The sequence below is a fragment of the Hippopotamus amphibius genome, chromosome 10, assembly GCF_030028045.1.
Source record: "Hippopotamus amphibius kiboko isolate mHipAmp2 chromosome 10, mHipAmp2.hap2, whole genome shotgun sequence".
Classification (NCBI taxonomy): Eukaryota; Metazoa; Chordata; class Mammalia; order Artiodactyla; family Hippopotamidae; genus Hippopotamus; species Hippopotamus amphibius.
Genome location: NC_080195.1, coordinates 95,385,195 through 95,408,201, shown reverse-complemented (window position 1 = coordinate 95,408,201; position 23,007 = coordinate 95,385,195). Strand labels below are relative to the sequence as shown.

Genomic DNA, 23,007 nt, shown 5'->3' with positions numbered 1-23,007 from the left:
TACTGTGAAAAAATTCAATGATACTGCTCATGTTCAATTTTAAATTCTTTTAGAGTTGATGCATTTAAGATTTAATATTTATCTCACAAAAAATCCTCTTTTCAGAACAGTAGAATGTAGTATTGCAAAATTACAATACTACCTCTTGCCATATTATATCCTGAAAATGCATTGAATCAGTACTATATGCCCTGCATCTTCCACTCATTATTCATAAATTGTTATACAAGTGCCCCAACTGAATATTTAGTATCTCAAGACCCATCTAAAGCATAGAGCAATAATGCTTTACTAACCTATCTGTACAAGAAAATTGATATTCAATACATTTATCATAGCATCTGGAATATAACACACTTTTAAAACTGTTTTTGATTATTTTATTCATCCATTTGAAAGTATTGTGTAAATGACAAAACTCTATAAAATGTTAAGTAATTACTAATGCTGGTTTAGTAGAATTCATGCAAATTAGAGCATATTTATTCAAGAATGGCTGACATGAAAAAAATGACATATGGAGAAATTTACCAGGTGTGAATTGATAGTATTTCATTTAAAGTTTACTTAAATGATATAAACCATTTTTAATTGTGGAAATTTTTGGGGATACAGCCCAGTCTTCACTTCTGGAATATGGTTATAAAACTTTTTAATTTATAATTCAAATTATATAAGAGTAAATGTTGTGTTTAAAAATATATGATAAATGTAGCCTAAAGAAAAGCAGAACTGTCCAGGCATGGCACATGATGCACTTATAGTGTAGCAAGAGGTCACAGCTTTTTCTATTGTCAGGATCCTGTTAATGACGAACAAAGAGCTTGCAATTTATGAATTGTGATCAGTGATGTTGGTCCTCAAAAAGTGGGAAAACAGCACACTGATTCTATGTCAGTCTACCCTTAATAAAAAGAGCACTCTATTCCTAAATAATTATTCATGTTGAAAAGACTTTTTGAATTAAATTATTGGGTGTTTCAAAAATACTTGGTTTCATTTAATCTAGCACCTAGGCACTTAGAAAATAATCCAACATCAAGGTACTTGGAAATGAAAAAAATATATAGTGTGTGTCAAGCACTGGATATATTTTAAGCACTTTCATATCTAAAGCTACAATTTACTGTTACAACACTACCATGAAGTAAATCGGATTATGGTCTGAACATTACAATTGAGCAGGTAAGAGATTAAATCAAGTGTCACTGTAATTGATATTGACATCAAGCAGGCTGTTTTCTAAAATGTGGAAGCTGTGACAATAATAAAAATAACACTTATATCCCAGTGTTTTACATACATTATCTCATTTTACCATAATAAAACAATCAGTTATGTTTCAATTTGTAAGCTCATGGAATACTTAACACCAATATCCGCACTACAAAGAGGAAAAATAAGGTCAAAATAAACCCAGCAGTTACTCTAAATCCAAATAAGTCCCTTGTGAATTTCTTTGTTCTCTGAACTATCACATACTTATTGATAGATTATTTCTTTCAAATTATAAAAGGAAAGGTTAGTTAAAATTCCTTTTCCATTGGAGAGTTCTGTCAAATGCTCTGACTCTTTGAAACAAAGATAACATCTTGCATTAGCTCCAGGTAGTGTGCAGATTACTTGAAAATTTTGCATTTAAGTTACCATATTCTAGGTAATAATAGCATTTATGAAAAAAATTCAGTGAAAACAAACCATCTCCAAACCGATCAGTGTTTTGTGACTTATGATATATGGGCTTCTTTTAGAACAGATTCCATCCATTTCAAGTCATTTGTTCACCTTTGAAAATATAAGGATTTTGTGCCATTGTTTTCTAAAGGGCAGATCATGCCTTTTCTGTTTGGTATACTATTTTCAAAATGTCACAAAATGGCAAAGAGTAAAGAATCCCAGAGACTAAGAGAAACACATTTTTGCATATTTAATTACAAAAGAGCGAACAGAAAAATATTCCCAAGGCTTTTAAATAACTTTTGTCTAAAATATATGTGAATATTTCATTTATGGATCTATTAAATAGGAGGGAAATAATGACCTCTTGATTACCTGTGCACAGATATAGTGCTTAAGCATATTTATGATTAAAACATTTAAAAATGCTATTCTAAATAGGGTAGTTAGAATGAGCATTGTTTCCAAGTCTTTGCTTCTCCACCCTCCCACCCATCTATGAAGATGGATGATGATGACTGATTTGGATCACAGTTATTATGATCATTGTTTGGGGGAAACATTTAGTAACTTTATTTCCTCTTCTTGCTTAAAAATGCCATTTTTCTGTGATCTTAGCCATTTTTATACTTCCCAATATAGTTTTACAACTCTTCTGATGATACCCAAATTTTAAGGCCCTGTAACATCCCAACAGATGCCTATTAAAACACTATTCCTTGTTAAATTATTACCCTACATGTAACACAAGTCAAATATAGCCCAAAATGAACTCTATATCTCCTGCCTGCATTCTGCTCTTTTCTAGAATTCAGTAGTCCATCTATGGCATGATCATTTCCTTTGAAATCGAAGCCCTTAGCAACATTGTTGATTCATTCACTTCCATCACTTCTTTGTGCATCAGTCTTTAAATTCTCCAGGTTCCATATCAAATATGCCCTTCTGTAACCCCTTTGCTACTATCTAAGTTCACTCTTCATCTTTCCCTGGCTAGGATTGTGTAATATCTTGTTAATAATATTAAATTTCTTTCACCTATACTCAAAGATTCTATCATCTATTCCTAACCCCCCACCCCCACCACATCCATACTGGATTTATTTCCGCAAATAAACTATGTCACAATAGTAACTACCTATCTTCTCTAATTTAGTATTGTTCCAAGTTTGCATTACAAATATCTTAGCCTGACATAAAATGTTCATCACAATATGGTCCCAACAATGTTCTCAGGTTTTATTTTCTGCTTTGCCCACATACCTCATGATAACTACACTCTGGTCCTAGTAAACTTCTCACCTGCCATTATTTGAATAGTGTATGAATAACATATTTTATTATTGTTGCTTTCCACATGTGTGTTTCTTTTCCTGAAATGGCCCTTCTGCATTCTTCACCCAAAAATATTCTCCATTTAAATTCTATTTACTATTCCATTTTATCTTCCTATTGGCTTTTCTTAATGTTTTTAAATAATCAAAATTCACAGAAAATTTGCAAGTATATTAAAACTTTTTCCCTGAACCTTTTAATCAGTAATGTGCCATTCAGATTTCACCCAGAGAAGCAGAATCAGTAGAGGGTAAATATATTCAAATATATATTATAAGGAATTAGCTGTGGGATTTTGGAGGCTGCTTAAGGAAGTCTGAAATCCGTGAGGCTGTCAGTCAGGAAGGGAAGCTCATGGGCAAGCTAGAATTCCATGGGCGGAGCTTCAACTTTTGTCCACAGAAAGAGAGATCTCCCTAAAGTCAAAGGAGCCTGGACTTTAATTACATTGCAGAACTCTTCAACAGCACCTAGATTAGTGTTTGGCTGAATGACTGGGGGACAGCATTTGCTGGCTTGCAAAGTGACTGCAGCCTTCCTGCCTGCCTCAGTCATTTGTTGAGCTTAGACGATTTGACTCAAAGAAACCATCAAAAGTAATGACTCATTACCAAATACCTTAGTGTTTATCACCAACATCAAAATTCAGAAATTAACATCATTACATTACTAACTTCTAATTCTCAGACTCCACTTATGTTAGTTTTCTTAATAATGACATATAGCAAAAGGAAGAAGCCTAGAATACAATTTTGCCTTTAGCTGCCATGTCCCTTTAGTGTCCTACTGTCTGTAATAATATTTCATTATTTGCTTGACTTTCATAATCTTGAAACATTTGAAGAGAGGAGGCAAGTTATTTTTAGACAGTCCCTTAGTTTTGGTTTGTTGGCTGTTTCCTCAAGATTGGGTTCACATTATGCCTCTTTGCTATGTATATCACATAAAGAATATTGTGTTCTTCTTACTCCATTCTATTAGGTGACATACAATTTCTATTTGTCCCGTTTGTAGGGTTCCTCATAAACTGCTGTATTGGCCTTGTGAGCCAGATACTATCTGTCATGCGGGATATTCTGGTGCATTGTGGGTTGGTCAGCATCCCTCTTCTCTAGCCACCAGAAGTCCATAGTTCAGGGAAACAAAGTTGCCTTTGCTTGAAAACCACTGTATTGGTGATTATTTTTACTTTGCTAAATTGTTTAAGGTGTTTTCTGCAAACTTTCTTTTTCATAATGCTATACTTTTCCATTTTATACTAATATGAACTAACTGTGAAATACTTAGAAACTAGGTCAATATCATATTCTTTATAAAATTAATTACACCTGTATGGACTAATGACTCTATAATTCCAATGAATTTTAATCTATTAGTATGATTATATTAATATTAAAATTATTTGTGACAGTCAATGGTGGCTCTATAGAGTGTCTTTTCCTTTTGATAGCCCCGTATTACATGCTGAACACTTCTTTGTTTTCTAGCACAACAATCTGCTCAAATTCATCTTATACTTTCACAATCTCAGAACTGGGATCAGCCATTATTCTAAGGGGATGTACATTCCTTAAGTGGAGAAGAATATTTAGACTCTCACGTGTGCTCATTGCTTTGGGGTGTCACTGTCTCAGGTCTTTTCAGTTCTCAGATTGAGGATATATATTATATATGTATAAATTCATACAGAGAGGAAAGATCCATATATACATATGTATAATATGTATGATATATATCTCTAAATATATAAGTATACACGGTTGCATATGTACATGTGTATATGCTCACAGCTTACACTCAGTATTTAATTCAAAACACATATTGAAAAGTATGAATTAACCAACACCCATTTATAACACAAACTCTAAGTAAACTAGCAATTAGATCTAATGCCTGATGACCTGAGGTGGAGCTGATGTAATAATAATAAAGTGCACAATAAATGTAGTGTGCTTGAATCATCCTGAAACCATCCCCTGCTCTTGGGCCATGGAAAAATTGTCTTCCACGAAACCGGTCCCTGGTGCCACAAAGGTTGGGGACCACTGAATTAGAGGGTAATATCATCAACTTGATGAAGAATATCTTCAAAAAACCTACCACAAACATCATATTTTATGGCAAGAAACTCTTAGCTTTCCCATTAATGTCAGGTACAAGGCAAGGATGTTCCCTTCCACCATACCTATTCAACATTGTACTGGAAGTACTTGGTAATACAATAATGCAGAAAAGGAGAAAACAAATGTACAAATTGAGAAGGAAGAAATAAAACTGTCTTTGTTAGCAGATGACACAATCATCTATGTAGAAAATACCAGAAAAATAGACAAAAACTCTCCTAGACCTAATAAGCAATTGAAGCAAGGTTGCAGGATACAGGTTTAACATAGAAAAGTCAATTACTTTCCTACATGCAAGCAATGACAATTACTTTCCTACATACCAGCAACGAACAAGTGAAATTTGAAATTAAAAACATAATGCCACTTACAATGGGATCCAAAAAATGAAATACTTAGGTAGAAATCTAACAAAATAGGACAAGACGTACATGCAAAACAAACTACAAAACTCTAATGAATTAAATCAAAGAATTCAATAAATGAAGAGATGTTACATGTTCATGGGTAAGAAGACAATATTTTCGTGCTGTCTCCCCAGCTTGATCTATAGGTTCAATGCAGTCAGAATAAAGATCCTGGAAAGTATTTTGTCAATATCAATGAATTAATTCTGAAATATATAGAGAGAGAAAAAAATTAAGACTAGCAAATAGAATATTGAGGGAGAAGAACAAAGTTGGGGGGCTGACACTACTCAACTTCAAGACTTAGTACAAACACACAGTAATCAAGACAGTGTGGTGTTAGTGAAAGAATGAATATACAGATAGATCAGTGGAACAGAGTAGACAGCCCAGAAATAGACCCACACAACTATAGTCAACTGATATTTGACAAAGGAAAAAAGGCAATGTAATGGGGCAAAGATGATCTTTTCAATAAATGGTGTTGGAACAACTGGACATCCACATGCATGAAGTAAATGTAGACACACATTTTAAACCCTCCACAAAAAATAACTCAAAATGGACCACAGATGTAAATGTAAAATACAAAATTATAAAACTCCTAGAAAATAATATGGGAAAAAACCTAGATGACCTTTGAAATGGTGATACTTTTTAAGATCCAACATCAAAACCATAAACCATGAAAGAAAGAATGGATAAATTGGAATGTATTAAAATTAAGAACTTCTGCTCTGCAAAAGACAATGCAAGAGAATGAGAAAACCCAGAGTGAGTGAAAATATTTGCAAATGATATATCTGATAAAGGAGTTATCCAAAATTTACAAATTTATAAATCATAAAACTCAACAATAAGAAAACACAATTTAAAAATGGGTCAAACACCTTAACAGACACCTCATCAAAGAAAATACACAGATGGCAAATAAGCATATGAAAAGATGCCACATCATATGCCACCAGAGAAATACTGAGAGAAACAACATTGAGATACCATTACACATGTATTAAAATGACCGAAATCCAGGACACTGGTACCACCCAATGCTGGTAAGGATGTGGAACAACAAGAACACCCATTTATTTATGGTGGAAATGCAAAATGGCACAGCCACTTTGGAGACAGCTAGGTAGTTTTTTACAAAATTGACTACTTTTATCATGTGATCCAGCAATCATGTGTCTTGATATTTACCTAAAGAAACTGAAACCTTATATCCACACACAAATCTGCCCATAGATGATTATAGCAAATTTATTCATAATTGCTCAAACTTAGAAACAACTATTAATAAGATGCCCTTCAGTTGCTTAATGGATAAACTGTGGTACATCCAGATAATGGAATATTATTCAGTACTAAAAAGAAATGCACTACGAAGCCATGAAAAGACATGGACATTTTTTAAGTGTGTATGACTAAATGGAAAAAGCCAGTTTGGAAAGGCTACATACCGTGTGATTCCAGCTATCTAACATTTTAGGAAAGGTAAAAGAATAGAGACAGTAAAATAGCAGTGGTTGGCAGGGGTTGGGGAAGGAGTGAATAAGTGGATCACAAGGAATTTTTAGGGCAGTGATGAACACAGGTCATCCATTTGTCCAAACCCATAGGACATAAAACACCAAGAGTTAAACCTAAAATAACTGTGAACTTTTGGTGATTATGATGTGTCTATGTAGATCCATCAGTTGTTATAAATATACCCCTTTTGGGGGGTGGGTGTTGATAATTGGGGAAGCTGTGCCTTTGTGAAGGCAGGAATATATGGGAAATCTCTGTATCTTCCTTTCAATTTTACTGTGAACCTAAAAGTGCTCTAAAAAGCAATGTCTTTAATTTAAAAAAGCATAAATTCACATCAATCCTTTCAGCCCTCATCTAAAGTCAAAGGGTTCATTCTTTTTTTTCTTCTTCATATTTCCAGCAGGAAATATGACCCTATTACTCTTAATAAATTTAATTATTTAATCAATCCCTCTGTATGTAATCAATATACTATCTCTGCTACCACCCTTCTCCCTGTGCAGATTACTTTTTCACCCTATTCATCCTCTGACCTCCTTCTCACCCTGCTCACTTTCCAGTACCCCACATCGGGCCTCCCAGGAAATTTTACAGCTCGTCCTGCTGGGGCATTAACCATTTCCTCAAAATTATCAGTCTGTCTGCATGGATGCTCTTCCCACCTTGCTTCAGATCTGACGTCTTGGGCAAGGTCATCTCCTTACATTGATGCCACATTGATGCTCTCCTTAACCTGCTTAGGCTTAGACACTACTTTGAGCTGCCCTCACTCATGAATACCTCCTCACACTGCTCTGCCTCTACTGTCCTGCCTCCATATGGATGACCTTCTCAAACTACTTAGTCTGTGACACACTACATCCCAGAAACCCCATTCATAGATGGCTGGTTCCCAACACTTGGCCTCTGCCTCTTCACGATGGACCATTCTCTGGGTGCAGGCTCTCCTCAATCTCTTTTTCATTTTGATTTCCCATGCTAGGCCTCTCATTTTGGATGCCTTATCCATCCTGCTCAAGCTCACACCCCCAAGTGAGAAATCCTCCTGCGTGAGGAGGAGTTCCTTCTGGAGTTCCTTTAACACACTCAAAATCAGCCCTCTGCATCATGCCTGCGTCTGACTCCTCATGCCAGCCATGGAGATGCCCTATTCATTCTGCTTGGGTCCTACCACTCTGAGCTATACAGCTTTTTTAAACCCAGAAATGGATACATGACTTGCTCTAATCCAACTAATGGCTTTAAGACTGAATTTTTCATTAATAAAAGGGAAGAGAATGAGAAGAGGAAGAGACTCTATTAACTTTACAGCAAAATCTTTTCTCGTGTGTAAGTGTTTCAGTAGGTTCTCTGGAGATTACAATATTCACCTTTAGGACATGAAAGTACTTTTTCAAATAATCTCATACTACTTCATAAACAAGGGAAGTGTCCCATTCACCCTTTATGCTCCTGCTATTATATATTTTAATTCTACATGAATTATGTTATTATAATGACAATGTAATTATAATATGTTGTTATTATCTTGCTTTAAATATGTTGTTATCTTGCTTTAAAAGACCAATAATCCTTTAAATAAAACAAGGATAGGTATGTGATAAAATGAGCTTTTTTTTATGCCCACACATTTACTCTTTCTGGTATTCATTCTGTCTTGTATGATGTGGTGTATGCCCTAAGTCTGGAGAGCTTCCTTTAACTTTTCTTATAACAGGGGTATGCTGGCAACAGATTATTTTAGCTTTTTGTCTGAAAATCTGTTTAATGTTTGTTGTTTAAAAAATTTTTTTCTTGGATAAGTATTTTTGAGTTCACATTTTCTTTTTTCTTTGTCTTCCATTGTCTTTGTGTTTATACCTAAATTAATTGATCTTCTTTGTTTTATCCTAAGTGAATTTTCCTCATTTTCTTATATTTGTGAGTTGCTATTTTGACCACTTTGGAATCCACAATGCTACAAGGTTTTAAGACTGTCATATCGTGAGATCGTGGGACTTCAAGTCTGTAAGGCTGTAAGATTACTGAACGTGATATTAAGGAAAAATCGACAGAAAGATAAATTTGAGACACTGTGATACCAGAAGTAATCAAGATCACAAGTTTCTGATAGTGCCAGAGTCTGAGAACACATGATCGGTTCTGATTTTCCAATGCTGATCCCAACTTCTGCTTCCTCACAAAGTTCTCATAAAAGAGAATTACTTGTTTAAGAGGATTAACTGTGTATTTTGGGGTTCTTTCAGATTAAAATCTAACATACCAGCCCAGAGTTGGTCAAAATGTGGCTATTTTTCCAAATGCTACCTTTATTAGCCTACAGAAAAAGCCTCCCAGATCTGCTGGGATCCCAATCTCAGCAGCTGGACCCGTGTATAAAAGTGCTTCTTGTTCCTTGTTCACCTGTGAAGGGTGTGTCCGAATAGAGTTTGGTTCTTTTACATTTCTTTGTGTCCACAGCTCCTAGTTATGGCTTTAAAGAAAACCATTTATTTTTTCATACCGTGATTTCTTGCTGTTTCTGTAGGAATGAAGGTTATCCATGGCCTTCTAAACCTAACCCTAAGTGGAACTTCCCAAGTCCCACTTTAAAAATGTATTTCTGGGCGGTCGAGCGAGGTCCAGTGCGGCGCCCGCATTCCCTCTCCCTCTCGTGCTCTCCATTGCCTCACGTTTCCTGCCCCGATCGGCGCGCGGGCCTGGGTCTGTGGTCACGTGCGCGGCGGCAGGCGAGCGCGATGCAGCGGGCGGCGCTGCGGCTTTGTACCCTGAGCAAGGGGCTGCTTGCTCCTAGCAGAGGACTGACTCAAGGATCTGAGAATCCTGAGAAACACGGAGTCTTCCACATTCCTGAAGTTCGAGATAAGTTGCGGGAGATCGTAGGAGCATCCACAAACTGGAGAGACCACGTGAAAGCAATGGAGGAAAGAAAATTACTTCATGGTTTTTTGGCTGAGTCACAAAAAGGACTGCCACCTAGGGGAATGAAAGACAGTTACATCGAAGTTCTCTTGCCCTTGGGCAGTCAGCCTGAATTAGGAGAGAGATATTTGACTGTTCAAAACACCTTAAGGTTTGGCAGGATTCTTGAGGATCTTGACAGCTTAGGAGTTCTTATGTGCTACATGCACAACAAAATCCATTCAACTAAGATGTCTCCTTTATCGATAGTTACAGCTCTGCTGGACAAGATTGATATGTGTAAGAAGAGCTTAAGCCCAGAACAGGACATCAAGTTCAGTGGCCATGTTAGTTGGGTTGGGAAGACGTCCGTGGAAGTGAAGATGCATATGTTCCAGTTACATGACAATGAATTTTCTCCTGTTTTGGATGCAACATTTGTAATGGTGGCTCGTGATTCTGAAAATAAAGGGCCGGCGTTTGTAAATCCACTCACCCTTGAAAGCCCAGAGGAAGAAGAGCTCTTTAGACAAGGAGAATTGAACAGGGGGAGAAGGGTCCCCTTCAGCTCCACGTCATTACTGAAAATGGCTCCAACTGCTGAGGAGAGGACAACCATACATGAGATGTTTCTTAACACGCTGGATACAAAGACTATAAGTTTTCGAAGTTGAGTTTTACCTCCTAATGCGGTGTGGATGGAGAATTCAAAGCTGAAGAGCTTGGATATTTGCCACCCTCAGGAGCGGAACATTTTCAATCGAATCTTTGGTGGTTTCCTTATGAGGAGAGCATATGAACTTGGATGGGCTACTGCCTGTAACTTGGTAGTGGTTCCCGACCATTTATAGTTGCCGTGGATATCATGTTTCAGAAACCTGTTGAGGTTGGATCATTGCTGTTTCTTTCCTCGCAGGTTTGCTTTACCCAGGAGAATTACATTCAAGTCAGAGTACACAGTGAGGTGGTCTCTCTACAGAATAAAGAGCATATGACCACCAATGTCTTTCATTTCACGTTCATGTCGGAAAGAGAAGTGCCCTTGGTTTTCCCCAGAACATATGGAGAGTCCATGTTGTATTTAGATGGGCAGCGGCATTTCAACTCCATGAGTGCACCAGTGACCTTGAAAAAGGACTACCTCGTCGAGCCCTAGGAAGACTGCGTGTGTTGAAGGCCAGCGTCCCCCAGAGACACGGTGCTGATGAAGGCCTGAGCAAGTGTATTGGTTTTAGTGCTTAGTCTCATCCTCCATAAAGAAGAAGGATGTATTCAGCTTTTAGGATGATCAGAAGAGTAGAATGAGAGAATGGCTGGGTGGGGCAGAGGGAGAAAGAATTATTGAATAATAAATACTTTCAAGACAATTAAAAAAATGTATTTCTGAGTTAGATTCCTTGATCCTATGCAAATAGGAAGACTATTAGAATAGATTGTTCATTTTCTTTATGATAAGAATTTACTGTTGGTACCCATATTCTTACCTACATTGTTTGGTATGTAACATACCATATCATCTATCCATCAGTTTTTAAATATCTAGCTATCTACCTCTGTATCTTTTTAAATCTATCATACATAAAAGTCTATGTCTTATTTTTACATTTTATGTCTCTACCACATAGAGCAGGCTCATGAAATAATTATTGAATAAGCAGAAGAATGCAAGAATGAATACAGAAATTTCTATAAAATGCATTTGCAATGAATCATTTGGGTGCCTTAGATATAGGCTTGCAAGTGGGGCATTTTTAAAAACTACACACAATGTTTTATCTTTGATTAAAATGTTGGAAGTCATTTCATGTCATTATGGTAAAGCTAGGATAGGAGATAAAACATTATCAAAGAGGAAACTTTAATTATTATCCTTCAAGCCCACTCTATGCTCCTGAGGGTGAATCATCTGTTGTAATGTTTACTCCAGTGTATTAACTTTTACCCACAGATTTTGACCAGAACTCAGCAACAAGTGAACAGTGGTCTCTTTTTTTTTTTTGAGAAAGAAATTCCCTCAATTTTAAGGTCCCTTTCTACCGATGTCTAATTTTTTCATCTGAATTTTTTATGTAATTATTGGCACCCTTGCTTTTCATTTGTTTCTGGTATTTGTATGATTCCTGCCTCTTACATACATGAGTTCAGCTTAGCATTGGTATATAAGTGATAGCAGGTTAGCACTTCAGATGAGTCAGGGTGATGTTTGTTAAGACAGGAACCAGTGCATTCTCAGGTACCAATAATGTCACAATATTGGTTCTTACGCAGTTCCTCAAATGTGAAGAACAACAGGAAACTTTGAGGGGAAGAGAATGTCAATGAGATGAATTTCTAGTTCTTGTGAAATTGCCATTGATAAATAAGATGGACTGTATGTCAGCTCTCCTGAGCCCCCGGCATCTATTCACCAACCTGCTTATTTCATGTCATTTCTGGTTAGTTTCGAACACTATTATTTTCTCATGCAACTATTTTGTATCTTTCCACACCTATTTTGTCTTCTGGCAGATTTTTGGTAAAGGTCAAGATCTGAAGTAGCATATGAGAATGGGAGGATCAGGCAAAAATTCCAAGTCTAGTTAGGGCAGAGGTCAAATCCAACTGAGACAACTGAGAGCTGATGAGAAAGAGGATCTGGCAGGCCACTCAGAACGAGGTATATGTGTTAAGCACAGTGAAATATACCAGCAGTACCAGACAGGCCTCACTAACCTGATCACTGATTCTAGGGTCATGACCTGGCTAGCTTTAGCCCCCTCTGCGTGGTTACATTTTTAATTTAACTACAAAATCTGTTTGGGGGCCACAGGAAAGTTCTGCCTCTGATTAAGACCAACAGAGATGCTGTCTGATATTGAACCTTATTGCTAACCTTTAACTCCATTCTGAAAGAATTTCTGGGCACTGCGAAAGACTGAAGGAGGGTGGTTTGTAGCTTTCATGTGCTACATTTCTTCTATGTGTAAAGGCCTGGCTTAAAACCTTATTTTAAAACTCCCAGAGCCCTAGTGTATTTTTGTTATCACAATTTCCAGATGGGCTTTGGAGCGTGTCATTAGATGAGCAATGAGATTTAAAAGGTTCTATTAGAGAAAACATTAGTACTATTAAGTCTGCATAGGGGAAATCTATGGGTATCATGACAACTCTTTCCTTAAACACGCAAGGCTACTAAAAAGGTAGCATCATCCTAATCAGCTATTTTCTAGTTCTGCTAGTGGACTGAGATGTGGAAAGGCTATTACAGAAGAATGGATGAAAATTAACTATAGAAAGAAAGTACTCTAACAGTAAGTGCCTTTTAAAACATAATGAACTAATACATTTTCCTTCCTTAAGAAAGAGGCTGACATCACAGAAGTGCAGGGATCTTCCTCTGAGTCTTTGATAAAGGTGATCATAGGAGATCCTTTTGAGTTCCTTAAGTGCAATTCTCACTATGGTGAATGAGATAACTAATGAACTGAATGCAAAGAGAAAAACCGGTCTAATGCAAGTAGAAAGGAATACTGCCAGTGTTACATACATCTTAAGGCCTTTTTATTTCCCAAATGAGTATATATCCAAATGACAAAAATAATATTTGAAATGTTACATTTAGATATTGAAAGACAGGCTTACTTTGTATCTTTGTCTTTAAAAATAATTTAAATGTAGAGCATACCCATGGCAGATTAAACATGAAGCAGTATTTTCACAAATGTGATATTTCACTGGTTTGAGTATCTATCTCAAATAATAGTAAAGTTTTTTAAAAATAGTAAAATTAATATTGACATTATCCAAGATCTTGCCAGATTTAAACACATAGAATTTACCAGGAAAATGTAAAGATATATATTAGTTATTTCCTTCTAATAACATGAATTATTTGTATGAATTAGAAATACCAACAAAAGTAAGATTGTCTTTCAAAAGACTAGAGAATACAGAAAAACTAAGTGGACATTTTTACAGGAAATTAAAAGCTATAAAAGAAGATAAATAATGTAGTTAGGCTAAATTAAACTTGTTTTGTTATAATTAGGGCAAATTGGAAAAGCTTACTATAATGAATGCTATTTTTTCTACTCCATGCAACTCAGGCCTATCAAAATAGGTTAGCAACTGTTTTCAAAATCAACATTGAAAATTACATGATGTGTGGACATTTATGTATGTATTGTCCTTCTTTGGAATAAAAGTCACATTCTAGCTACTTTATTTCAAACTAATAAAAAATAAGCTTTGGTATGCAAATGCATAAGGACTTCACATTACAATGAGAGAAAGGAAATTAAAGTTTAAGGATTTTCTTATATATTGTATTAATATTTAGCTAGTGGAAATGAAGGCATTCTATATAAATTTTTGATCAAATCAGTCTATTTACAGGTCTCTTTTTATTCAGATAGCAGAAAAAAGTGAAAATAGAAGTGGATTAGGCCCCACTGAAGGCCATGGTGGCTGGATCCTGGTACAAAACTCACAAAATATCAGATTCAAAGCAGTGAATTTAATTCACTAAATCTCAACTTGGGGTCATAAATGAGTGGGATAAAATATTTTCTAGTTACATCATGAGACTATTGGTAGAAATAAATGAAACAATAATGTGAAATCTTTTAAAACCAGTAAATCCATCAATAACTACATAATATTATTATTAAGTGCCTACTCTCTACTGGATACTCCTCATTTATGACTCAATGATTATTAGATCAAAGAAAGATTTTTAAAGTTAAGATTAGAATACATTGTGAAAAATATATGATATGGAAGGATGATAAAGATAAGAGCAATGAAAACAGCTTGGGATATTGCTTGGCCATTGGAGAAAAAAATAGAAAAATGTATATTTTTTACTACTCATTTAGAAACAAATTTCATATAATGCATAAGTATGTTGAAAATTACATTATAGACAAAATAGAAAATTATATGCCAAAAATATATGCATGCTCTAATATCAAACTTATAAGTTGGAAATAAAAATGATAGCATTCCAAATTTTGTTTAATAAAATTAACCATAATGTGTTTAATAAAAATGAAGATATAAGCAAAATATGACCAATAGAATATATTTTCTACAAATGTAAAAATATTTAATCTCAGCATTTCATTTAAAATTTCATATAAAATTTCATGTAAACTGAGAAGAAAAGAATTTAAATTCCAAATATAAACAGATAAGGAAATGATCAATTTACATAAAGTATTCTAAATAATTAAAAGTTATTAGGAAAGATAGAGAAATAGTAATACAGAGTAAGGAGAAGTGTATGAGCAAATTAAAGTAACAGAGGGTAGGACTATTTAGGAAAATTGAACTAGTTCTGTGTAAGCATGTAGACTCAAAGAGTGCATAGTAATAAAAGGTAAGTTTAAAGAGTGAGCGGTTGTGGTTCTATGAAAGTGCTAGTATGTTGTGGTGTTCTTTCCCTGAACACAGTGGAGTGATGTATCTGACAAATTAGAATAAGAATCATGTTTGCAATTTGAAAAGATCACCAAGGAAATTTATACCAAGCAAAATCATAGGAAAATAAGATAACCCAGAAAAATTACTAGTATTAAAATCAATATTTCCCTAAGGCTTTTTCTTTTTTTCTTTAAATTTATGTATTGGCTGTGTTGGATCTTTTTTGCTGTGCACGGACTTTCTTTATAGTTGCGGTGAGTGGGGGCTACTCTTCATTGTGATGCGCAGGCTCCTCATTGCTGTGGCTTCTCTTGTTGCGGAGTACAGGCTCTAGGCACGTGGGCTTCAGTAATTGCAGCACATGGGCTCAATAGTTGTGGCTCACGGCCTCTAAAGCACAGGCTCAATAGTTGTGGTGCCTGGGCTTAGTTGCTCCGCAGCATGTGGGATCTTCCTGGAGCAGTGATCGAACCCATGCCCCCTGCATTGGCAGGCGGATTCTCAACCACTGCGCCACCTAGGAAGCCCTGCCTAAGGCTATTTCTAATGAAAAAATTACAGTTGCAAAATAGTTGAAAGTTAAGCAGTTTAGCTACTTGAGAGGAACAGAAGTGAAAGTCCAAGGAAATCCTAGGTAAAGACTCTGATAAGAGTTTCCACACACCCATACCCACATATGAAAAACATAAATCCAGGGCTCTAAAAGACTACACTAAGGGTAAGACAATGAAAATGAAGTAAGTCTTCACATGGGCTTGCTGCCTTGCTTAGTCCTACATGGTCTGAGAACCTAAATTCTTGAACTTGGATTAAGATTATTCTAGTCTAGTAGAATATGAACTCCTGGTAGATGCTGGATCCCTGACCAACAGCAAATGGAAATTCTCTTCAGTAGAAGAAACATTCATACCAGGCTTCAAATTTTTTCTACAAATAATTTTTCAAATAAATGACTGGGATAAGATAAAAGATAACCAGGGATACAGGAGAAAAAAATGAGCAAGAACCAGCAGAAACAGTCCTGCACTGGGTTCTAATTTAGAATTATTATACACAGACTATGAGAGAACTATGTGTATAATGATGTATAAAGAAATAAAAGTAAGATTAGAAATATCTTCAGAAAAGAATATGCTGTAAAAAATTTAAAGCAGATTATAATAAGTATAACTACCTGAAAGGAAAAACATAATAACTAAAAGTAAGAATTCAATATTGTGATCAATGGCAGTTTAAACAGAAGGAATTAATTAACTAAATATAATAAAAAATAAAATAGTGACAGCTCTGCTCTGACAACTTAGCCAGTTTAGTAATAGTCTCAGTTTATATCATATTATTAAATTATTTAATTGTATGTGAATGTTATGTTTATTAAGTATGCAATTTCAACAGTAGAATCAAACATCTGTCAAAGAGAATTTTTTCCCAAATACACAATACATTACATGTATAGAAATTTACCAAAACTGAAATGCAAAATGTACTGCATCTGTTAAGAGTTCATTTTCATTATTTCAAACAGACACAAAATGGAGATCATAGCTTATTCAGAAATCAAGAAAACTGAGAAAGATATAGCATCTGAATTCCACATTGTCTGTTTTTCCTAGAAATATAATAACAAGAATTAAAACACTAATATTTGTTTACCTGGTAAAAACACACAGTTCTAAAGTGCTAGAAATTATATGAATACAGAGATATAGAATTTAACAGATAGATATATCTTATGTTATTGATCAAACTTGCAAAGATGCATTTAGGTCCATGCTGTACATCTGGGGATTTTATGGAACTCCAGCCATGAACTATGTGTGTTACTGATCATATTTATCTTCCTCCTGCCATGTATAGGAAGTTTTATGACTGTCAAATTCTTGGGTCATTAATGATAATTGTCAAGAATCTCAAAGGTGTCATGTTGTTCTCATATTTGTGACTTGTTTCCTCATAGTAGAAGGGATATTTTACAACAGACATCATGAATATTTTTTTTCTTCTCACATCTTTCTTCCTTTAGCACCAGTGCTTCTATAAAAGCAAGTTTTCAAATCAGTGTTTTGGTGACTTCCCATATGTATTTGTAATTCTAGAATGTAATTTGTTTTAGACATTGTAGAGATTTTATAAGAACATTTTATGTAAATATTTTTGATCGTCATTATTTGTTAAAAGACAAAAGATAAACTATTGAACCCCTTGAACAAAATGCATTACTAAGTATTTTTTAAATGCGTTGCCCCCACTTTCCCCCACTTTCTCTGTTCTGTGATAGTACATGTTTGTGTATTGGGGACAAACTATCCCAGGACCTTTACATAAGTATTATGCTTGAGTTTTCTGTGGATTCATTAAATAATATAAATTCAACCATTTTAAATAATTTTGAAGAACTGACTTTTTTGTCTTGGTATCAGTGGTCTAATTAGTTAGAAGCATAGCTGATAAACATTCTGATCCTCTCTTATCTGATTTCTAGGAAGAAAATCATGAAGAAAAAATAAAATTTTCCTTTTTTGCTATAGCTTCTGCTTTACACAAGATTATCCAACCCAAGGGGAAACTGTTCAGTTCTTTATGGTGTGTGTGTGTGTGTGTGTGTGTGTGTGTGTGTGTGTGTGTGTGTAAGCTGTGTGGTTGAAGGTGGACATTAAGAAAATTGAATAGAGATAAAATACGATTAATATCCTAAAAGTTAATATTCTCTACTTAATGATAATATCTCTCATTTGCATGTTCTTTGGCTGAAAAAAAAAGAATTTTAATTTGAAAAGAACCTAGCATCATTGAGAAATGTATTGCTATCATAGCTACTACATTTGAACTTGACTAAGTTGTAATATCTACAACAGTACAGGCAAGGTTAGTGTACCTTGGTCAGGAGGTCAGTGAGCTATATTGAACAGACATACTGCTCAAAAGACAATATTAAAAGATTTAACAGAAATTGACCTGACACTAAAAAATGTAGTCGGAGTCCAGCTCTCATTCCAAGCAGGAAACATTCCTCCCTGGCAAAAGATATTTAGATTCCCTCTTTACACAGCTTCAAGATGAGGAAGACCCATTATAGCAATCCCAAAGAGTAATTACAGAAGAAATAATTACATATCTCTCTTGAAGACTGGATACAGTGGGTCTCAAAATTAATGAGCAAAGACTGAGAAAACTTCATAAGAGTTAAAAATAGATGTGGCACATATATACAATGGAATATTACTCAGCCATAAAAAAGAATGAAATTGAGTTATTTGTAGTGAGGTGGATAGACCTAGAGTCTGTCATACAGAGTGAAGTAAGCCAGAAAGAGAAAAACAAATACCGTATGCTAACTCATATATATGGAATCTAAAAAAATGGTACTGATGAACACAGTGACAGGGCAAGAATAAAGATGTAGATGTAGAGAATGAACTTGAGGACATGGGTTGGGGGTGAAGGGGAAGCTGGGGTGAAGTGAGAGAGTAACATTGACACATATACACTATCAAATGTAAAATAGATAGCTAGTGGAAAGCGACTGCATAACACAGGAAGATCAATTCGATGATGGGTGATGACTTAGAGGGCTGGGATATGGAGGGTGGGAGGGAGTCATGGGAGGGAGGGGAGATGGGGATACATGTATAAACACAGCTAATTCACTTTGTTGTACAGCAAAGATTGGCACAACAGCGTAAAGCAATTATTTTCCAATAAAGAACTTAAAAAAAATAGATGGGACACCAGGACAAGTCAGAACTGTGATAAAGCCACATCTGTTTAAGAGTATGACACCACTTGTTTTAACATTACTATCATGAGTTTAACATGGACATGTAAACTGACATCATAACATAGTTTTGTGTAGAAAGAATGCTAGGTGCACTGGCCTTGAAGTCAGACAGGCTGGTTTGAAACTTGCAAAAGTCACTTACTTTCTTGGTTCTTTTTAAGTGCCAGTGTAATTGTGAAAATGAAACGATGTAAAGCATTTAAAACAACATTCTAATTTCTGAATGCCTATTATCCATATAAGTATAGTTAAATTTACTCACTATTACGATGGTACTTTTATACGAAATAATTTATAAAACCCTTTCCCAAACCACACAGGATAAGCACTATTACAATGTCCATTGATATTAGTCAAATACAAGGAATCTGAGTCAGAGCGAGTTCCTGTGACTTGGTCAACTCACAAAGTTTGAAAGTGACAAAGCTGGGATTTGGATTCTGAGGTTGACACTCTATATTTTTCTTAATTTTGTAACTTCTCCATACTGTCTATTATTTTGAAAGCTGTAAAGATTAGGTGATAGATAGGAATATAGATAGATGATGATAGATAGATAGATATAGATAGATGATAGATAGATAATAGGTGATAGATAGGTAGACAGATAGTGATATAATGTATAATGGATGGACAAGGATAAAACTTGGTTAACAGAACAAGGACAATTGAGAAAAGTATAACCATGTTGGGGAGTACACACTAGTCCTGGAACTAGCAGTCTGCCTAGTCTTCTCCCTATAGATTTTAAGACACTGCATGTTTAAATGTGAAAAAAAGGATGTTTTCACATTACTTAAACTTAGGGAATGTTCATCATAGCCCTAACTACTAATTTTATTGCCTTCCCTTTATAGTTCAATCATAGTGTCATAGTGTGACTTTTTTTGTTATTTGGCAAAGAGTAATTGGAAGTACACTGATGTCACCATTAAATAACTTGTGACAGTGGCTATAGATTAATATAAATGTCTTTCCCCCAAGGACATGCTTCTGAAAATCCAACACAAGAATTAAAAGCAAATAATTCTGTATAGTCTATAGAAGAAAATATAAAAGATGACTGCCTCAACACCCTTGGCATTAAACCATGGCACTGACATTTCAGTTCAGATAAAAATTTTACCCTATAAGGATTCAGAAATGATAGAAGTAAAGGGAATTGAAGATTTTGTTCCAATTTATTATATTGAGATCTTAATAGATCAATAAACATATATAAGAATAAATTATTTCATTTATATTTTTGTATATTTTCCCTCTACTGAATACTCTCATGGAATTTTATTCTAGAGGAGCTTTGCAAAATAAATGGTAAAAAAAATGATCTAACTAGTAATTACTATTAATACTGAATAAGTGAATGAATGAAAGAATGAAAGGTCTGGTGATGATGCATTCATATGACATAGCCTGAATTTCCTCTCTTGAAATGTGAGTTATTGTTATCCTAAAATCTTAAGAACATTGACATCATAGAAAGTGTATGTTTAAGATCTTTACATGAATATGGTGAGAACAATTCTGAAATTATCTTAACCCCAGACCCATTTTTTGTTGTTGTTTATTTGTTTTGTTATGGGCTATGTTGTTTGTTTTTTAGGAAAGCCCAGGCTTATAACAGTTGGGGTGGAACACTAACAAAAACAATTATTATATAATTATACAATAATTAATCTATTAATTAGGTTAATTATCTATGTATTATTATTAATAATAATTGTTATTATACTAATCAGTAATAGAACCACTTCCATTTACAAAAATGTATACAGATAATAAATTATATGGTCACCCTTTCTTTATATCTATCTATCTATCTTCTATCTATCTATCTATCTATCTATCTACCTACTAATCATCTAGTGACCTATTTTATATATTGCTTTTGGAAACAGATTGGCAATGACTTCTAAAATAGGAAAATCACATACTGCATATCAATACTATTTTAAGCACATATCTAAAAGAAATTTGTTCCCAAGTTTAAAAGGAAACATGCAAGAATGTTCATGGGAGCAATTTTTAGAATAGGTAAAACCTGAAAACAACTCAGATACTCATAAATAGAATAGTGGATATTACACCATGGTGTAGTCTTGCCGTGCTATATTATATGAGTTAAGATGAATAAATTACATCAAAATGATTTTTTAGAGTTTCACCATAGTCCATGTGATCATCTCTTTGTTTATGAAGCAAAAATAACTTAAACAAGAAAAATATACTTTGTAAGTATATGTGTGGCTGTTATATTTTTAAAAAGCAAAATAAGAAAATTATTAGTACTAGCTTTCAGATAATGATCTTATCAAATGTGGGGTGGGGTGGAGAAGCAGGAAATAGAATAGAGATGATGATATAGATGATATAGATATATAGATATAGATATAGATATAGATGGCTATAGATATGCTTTTCACCCCAATGTCTTAGCTTGTACTGGGGGGGGCAGTGGTTTTATAGGTTCTCATTACATCATTAAAATTGTTAACAATAAAGCAGATTATGCATAGACATGATGAGTGTGTTTTGACTCAAGAATTATGATAAATTCTCTTCCGTGGACACAGATAACCCCCAGCACACACATACACACAGACCACAGAAACACAAACACATATATATCCAATGCCAGTTAATGCTAACAATACAGTCAAAGGAAGTGTAAATCAATTATACTAAATGGGATTTATCATGAGAACTGTTGGTATGATCAGGCGTAAAATATTTAAAGGTTGACAAACAAATTATCCTCCTGAGTAGCAAACTACTTCTGGGTCATGGCTTATGTTGAAATTATGAAAATGAAGATTTGAATTCAGTTTTAGAAATAAATATTCAAAAGATTCACTTACCTCTATAGTATGTGTTCCACTTTACAAGAAGCTATTTGGTCAATCTCAATAATAAAATGGGTGATTTAGCCACTAACAGATTTAATCAGTCTCTTTCAATATATACTATTTCTATTCTTTTTTAAAATACATGTTGAACTTGACAGATGCTCTTTCACTTTTAAAGCACTTGAACATGTGCGTCTCTCTCAAATAATCAGTACTCTCTCATGGGAGCAATTAGGTTCCATGGCCTTTCTTAAGCATGCAGTATACAACTGGCTTGAAAAATATGTTTCTCTTTTAGAGCTTAGAGCACAAAAAAATGTAGAAATGTTTTATGTAGGATACTATGTCCTTTAATTAACAGAAGTGGCTAGAAACTATCAACCATCAGACACATGAATGAGCAGATAACTAATTCAAATAGGTATCTGGGATTCAGACCAGTTTTAACTGAACCTCACATTATTTATATCTATTCAACACTGATACTGATATTAATTTGTTACTTAGTGAAAAATTAAAATAGGTAACCTGATTTATTTTTACATAGTAACCAGAAAAACAAACAAATAAAATATGACTTTATGAATTAACTTTTTTTTCCTTTTTAATTGTGGTAAAATTTACCAACTTTATTTTAAACATAGAGGTCAGTGGTATTAAGTGCACTCACGTTGTTGGGTAACCATCACCACCATCCATCTCCAGAACTGTTTTCATTTTTCAAAACTGAAACTCTTCATCCATTAATAATAACTTTACATTTTTGCTCAAGGGACAAATATTTATTTCTCAAAGCTCTAGAGGCTGGGAAGTCCAAGATCGGGGCACTGGGTGATCAGGTATCTGGTGAAGGCGCTCTTTAGTTTGTAGATGGCTTTCTCCTTATGTCCTCTCATGGTGGAGAGCAGATAGAGACAGAGAGAGAGAGAGATTATATTCTCCTTCCCCCCCCCTCAGTATTATTGAGGTATAACTGATCATCAAAAAAGTATATATTTAAGCAA

General features: G+C 34.6%; 1 protein-coding gene across 1 annotated transcript; it reads left to right on the top strand.

Annotated features, from left to right (window-relative positions):
• The first annotated feature begins 9,813 nt into the window (after nucleotides 1-9,813).
• LOC130830238 (acyl-coenzyme A thioesterase 9, mitochondrial-like) lies at nucleotides 9,814-11,279 on the top strand. Its single transcript, XM_057697319.1, is given in 2 exon segments — nucleotides 9,814-10,803; nucleotides 10,806-11,279. Coding segments are annotated over 2 exon segments (1,317 nt in total). The 3' UTR covers nucleotides 11,133-11,279.
• Nucleotides 11,280-23,007: the final 11,728 nt, after the last annotated feature.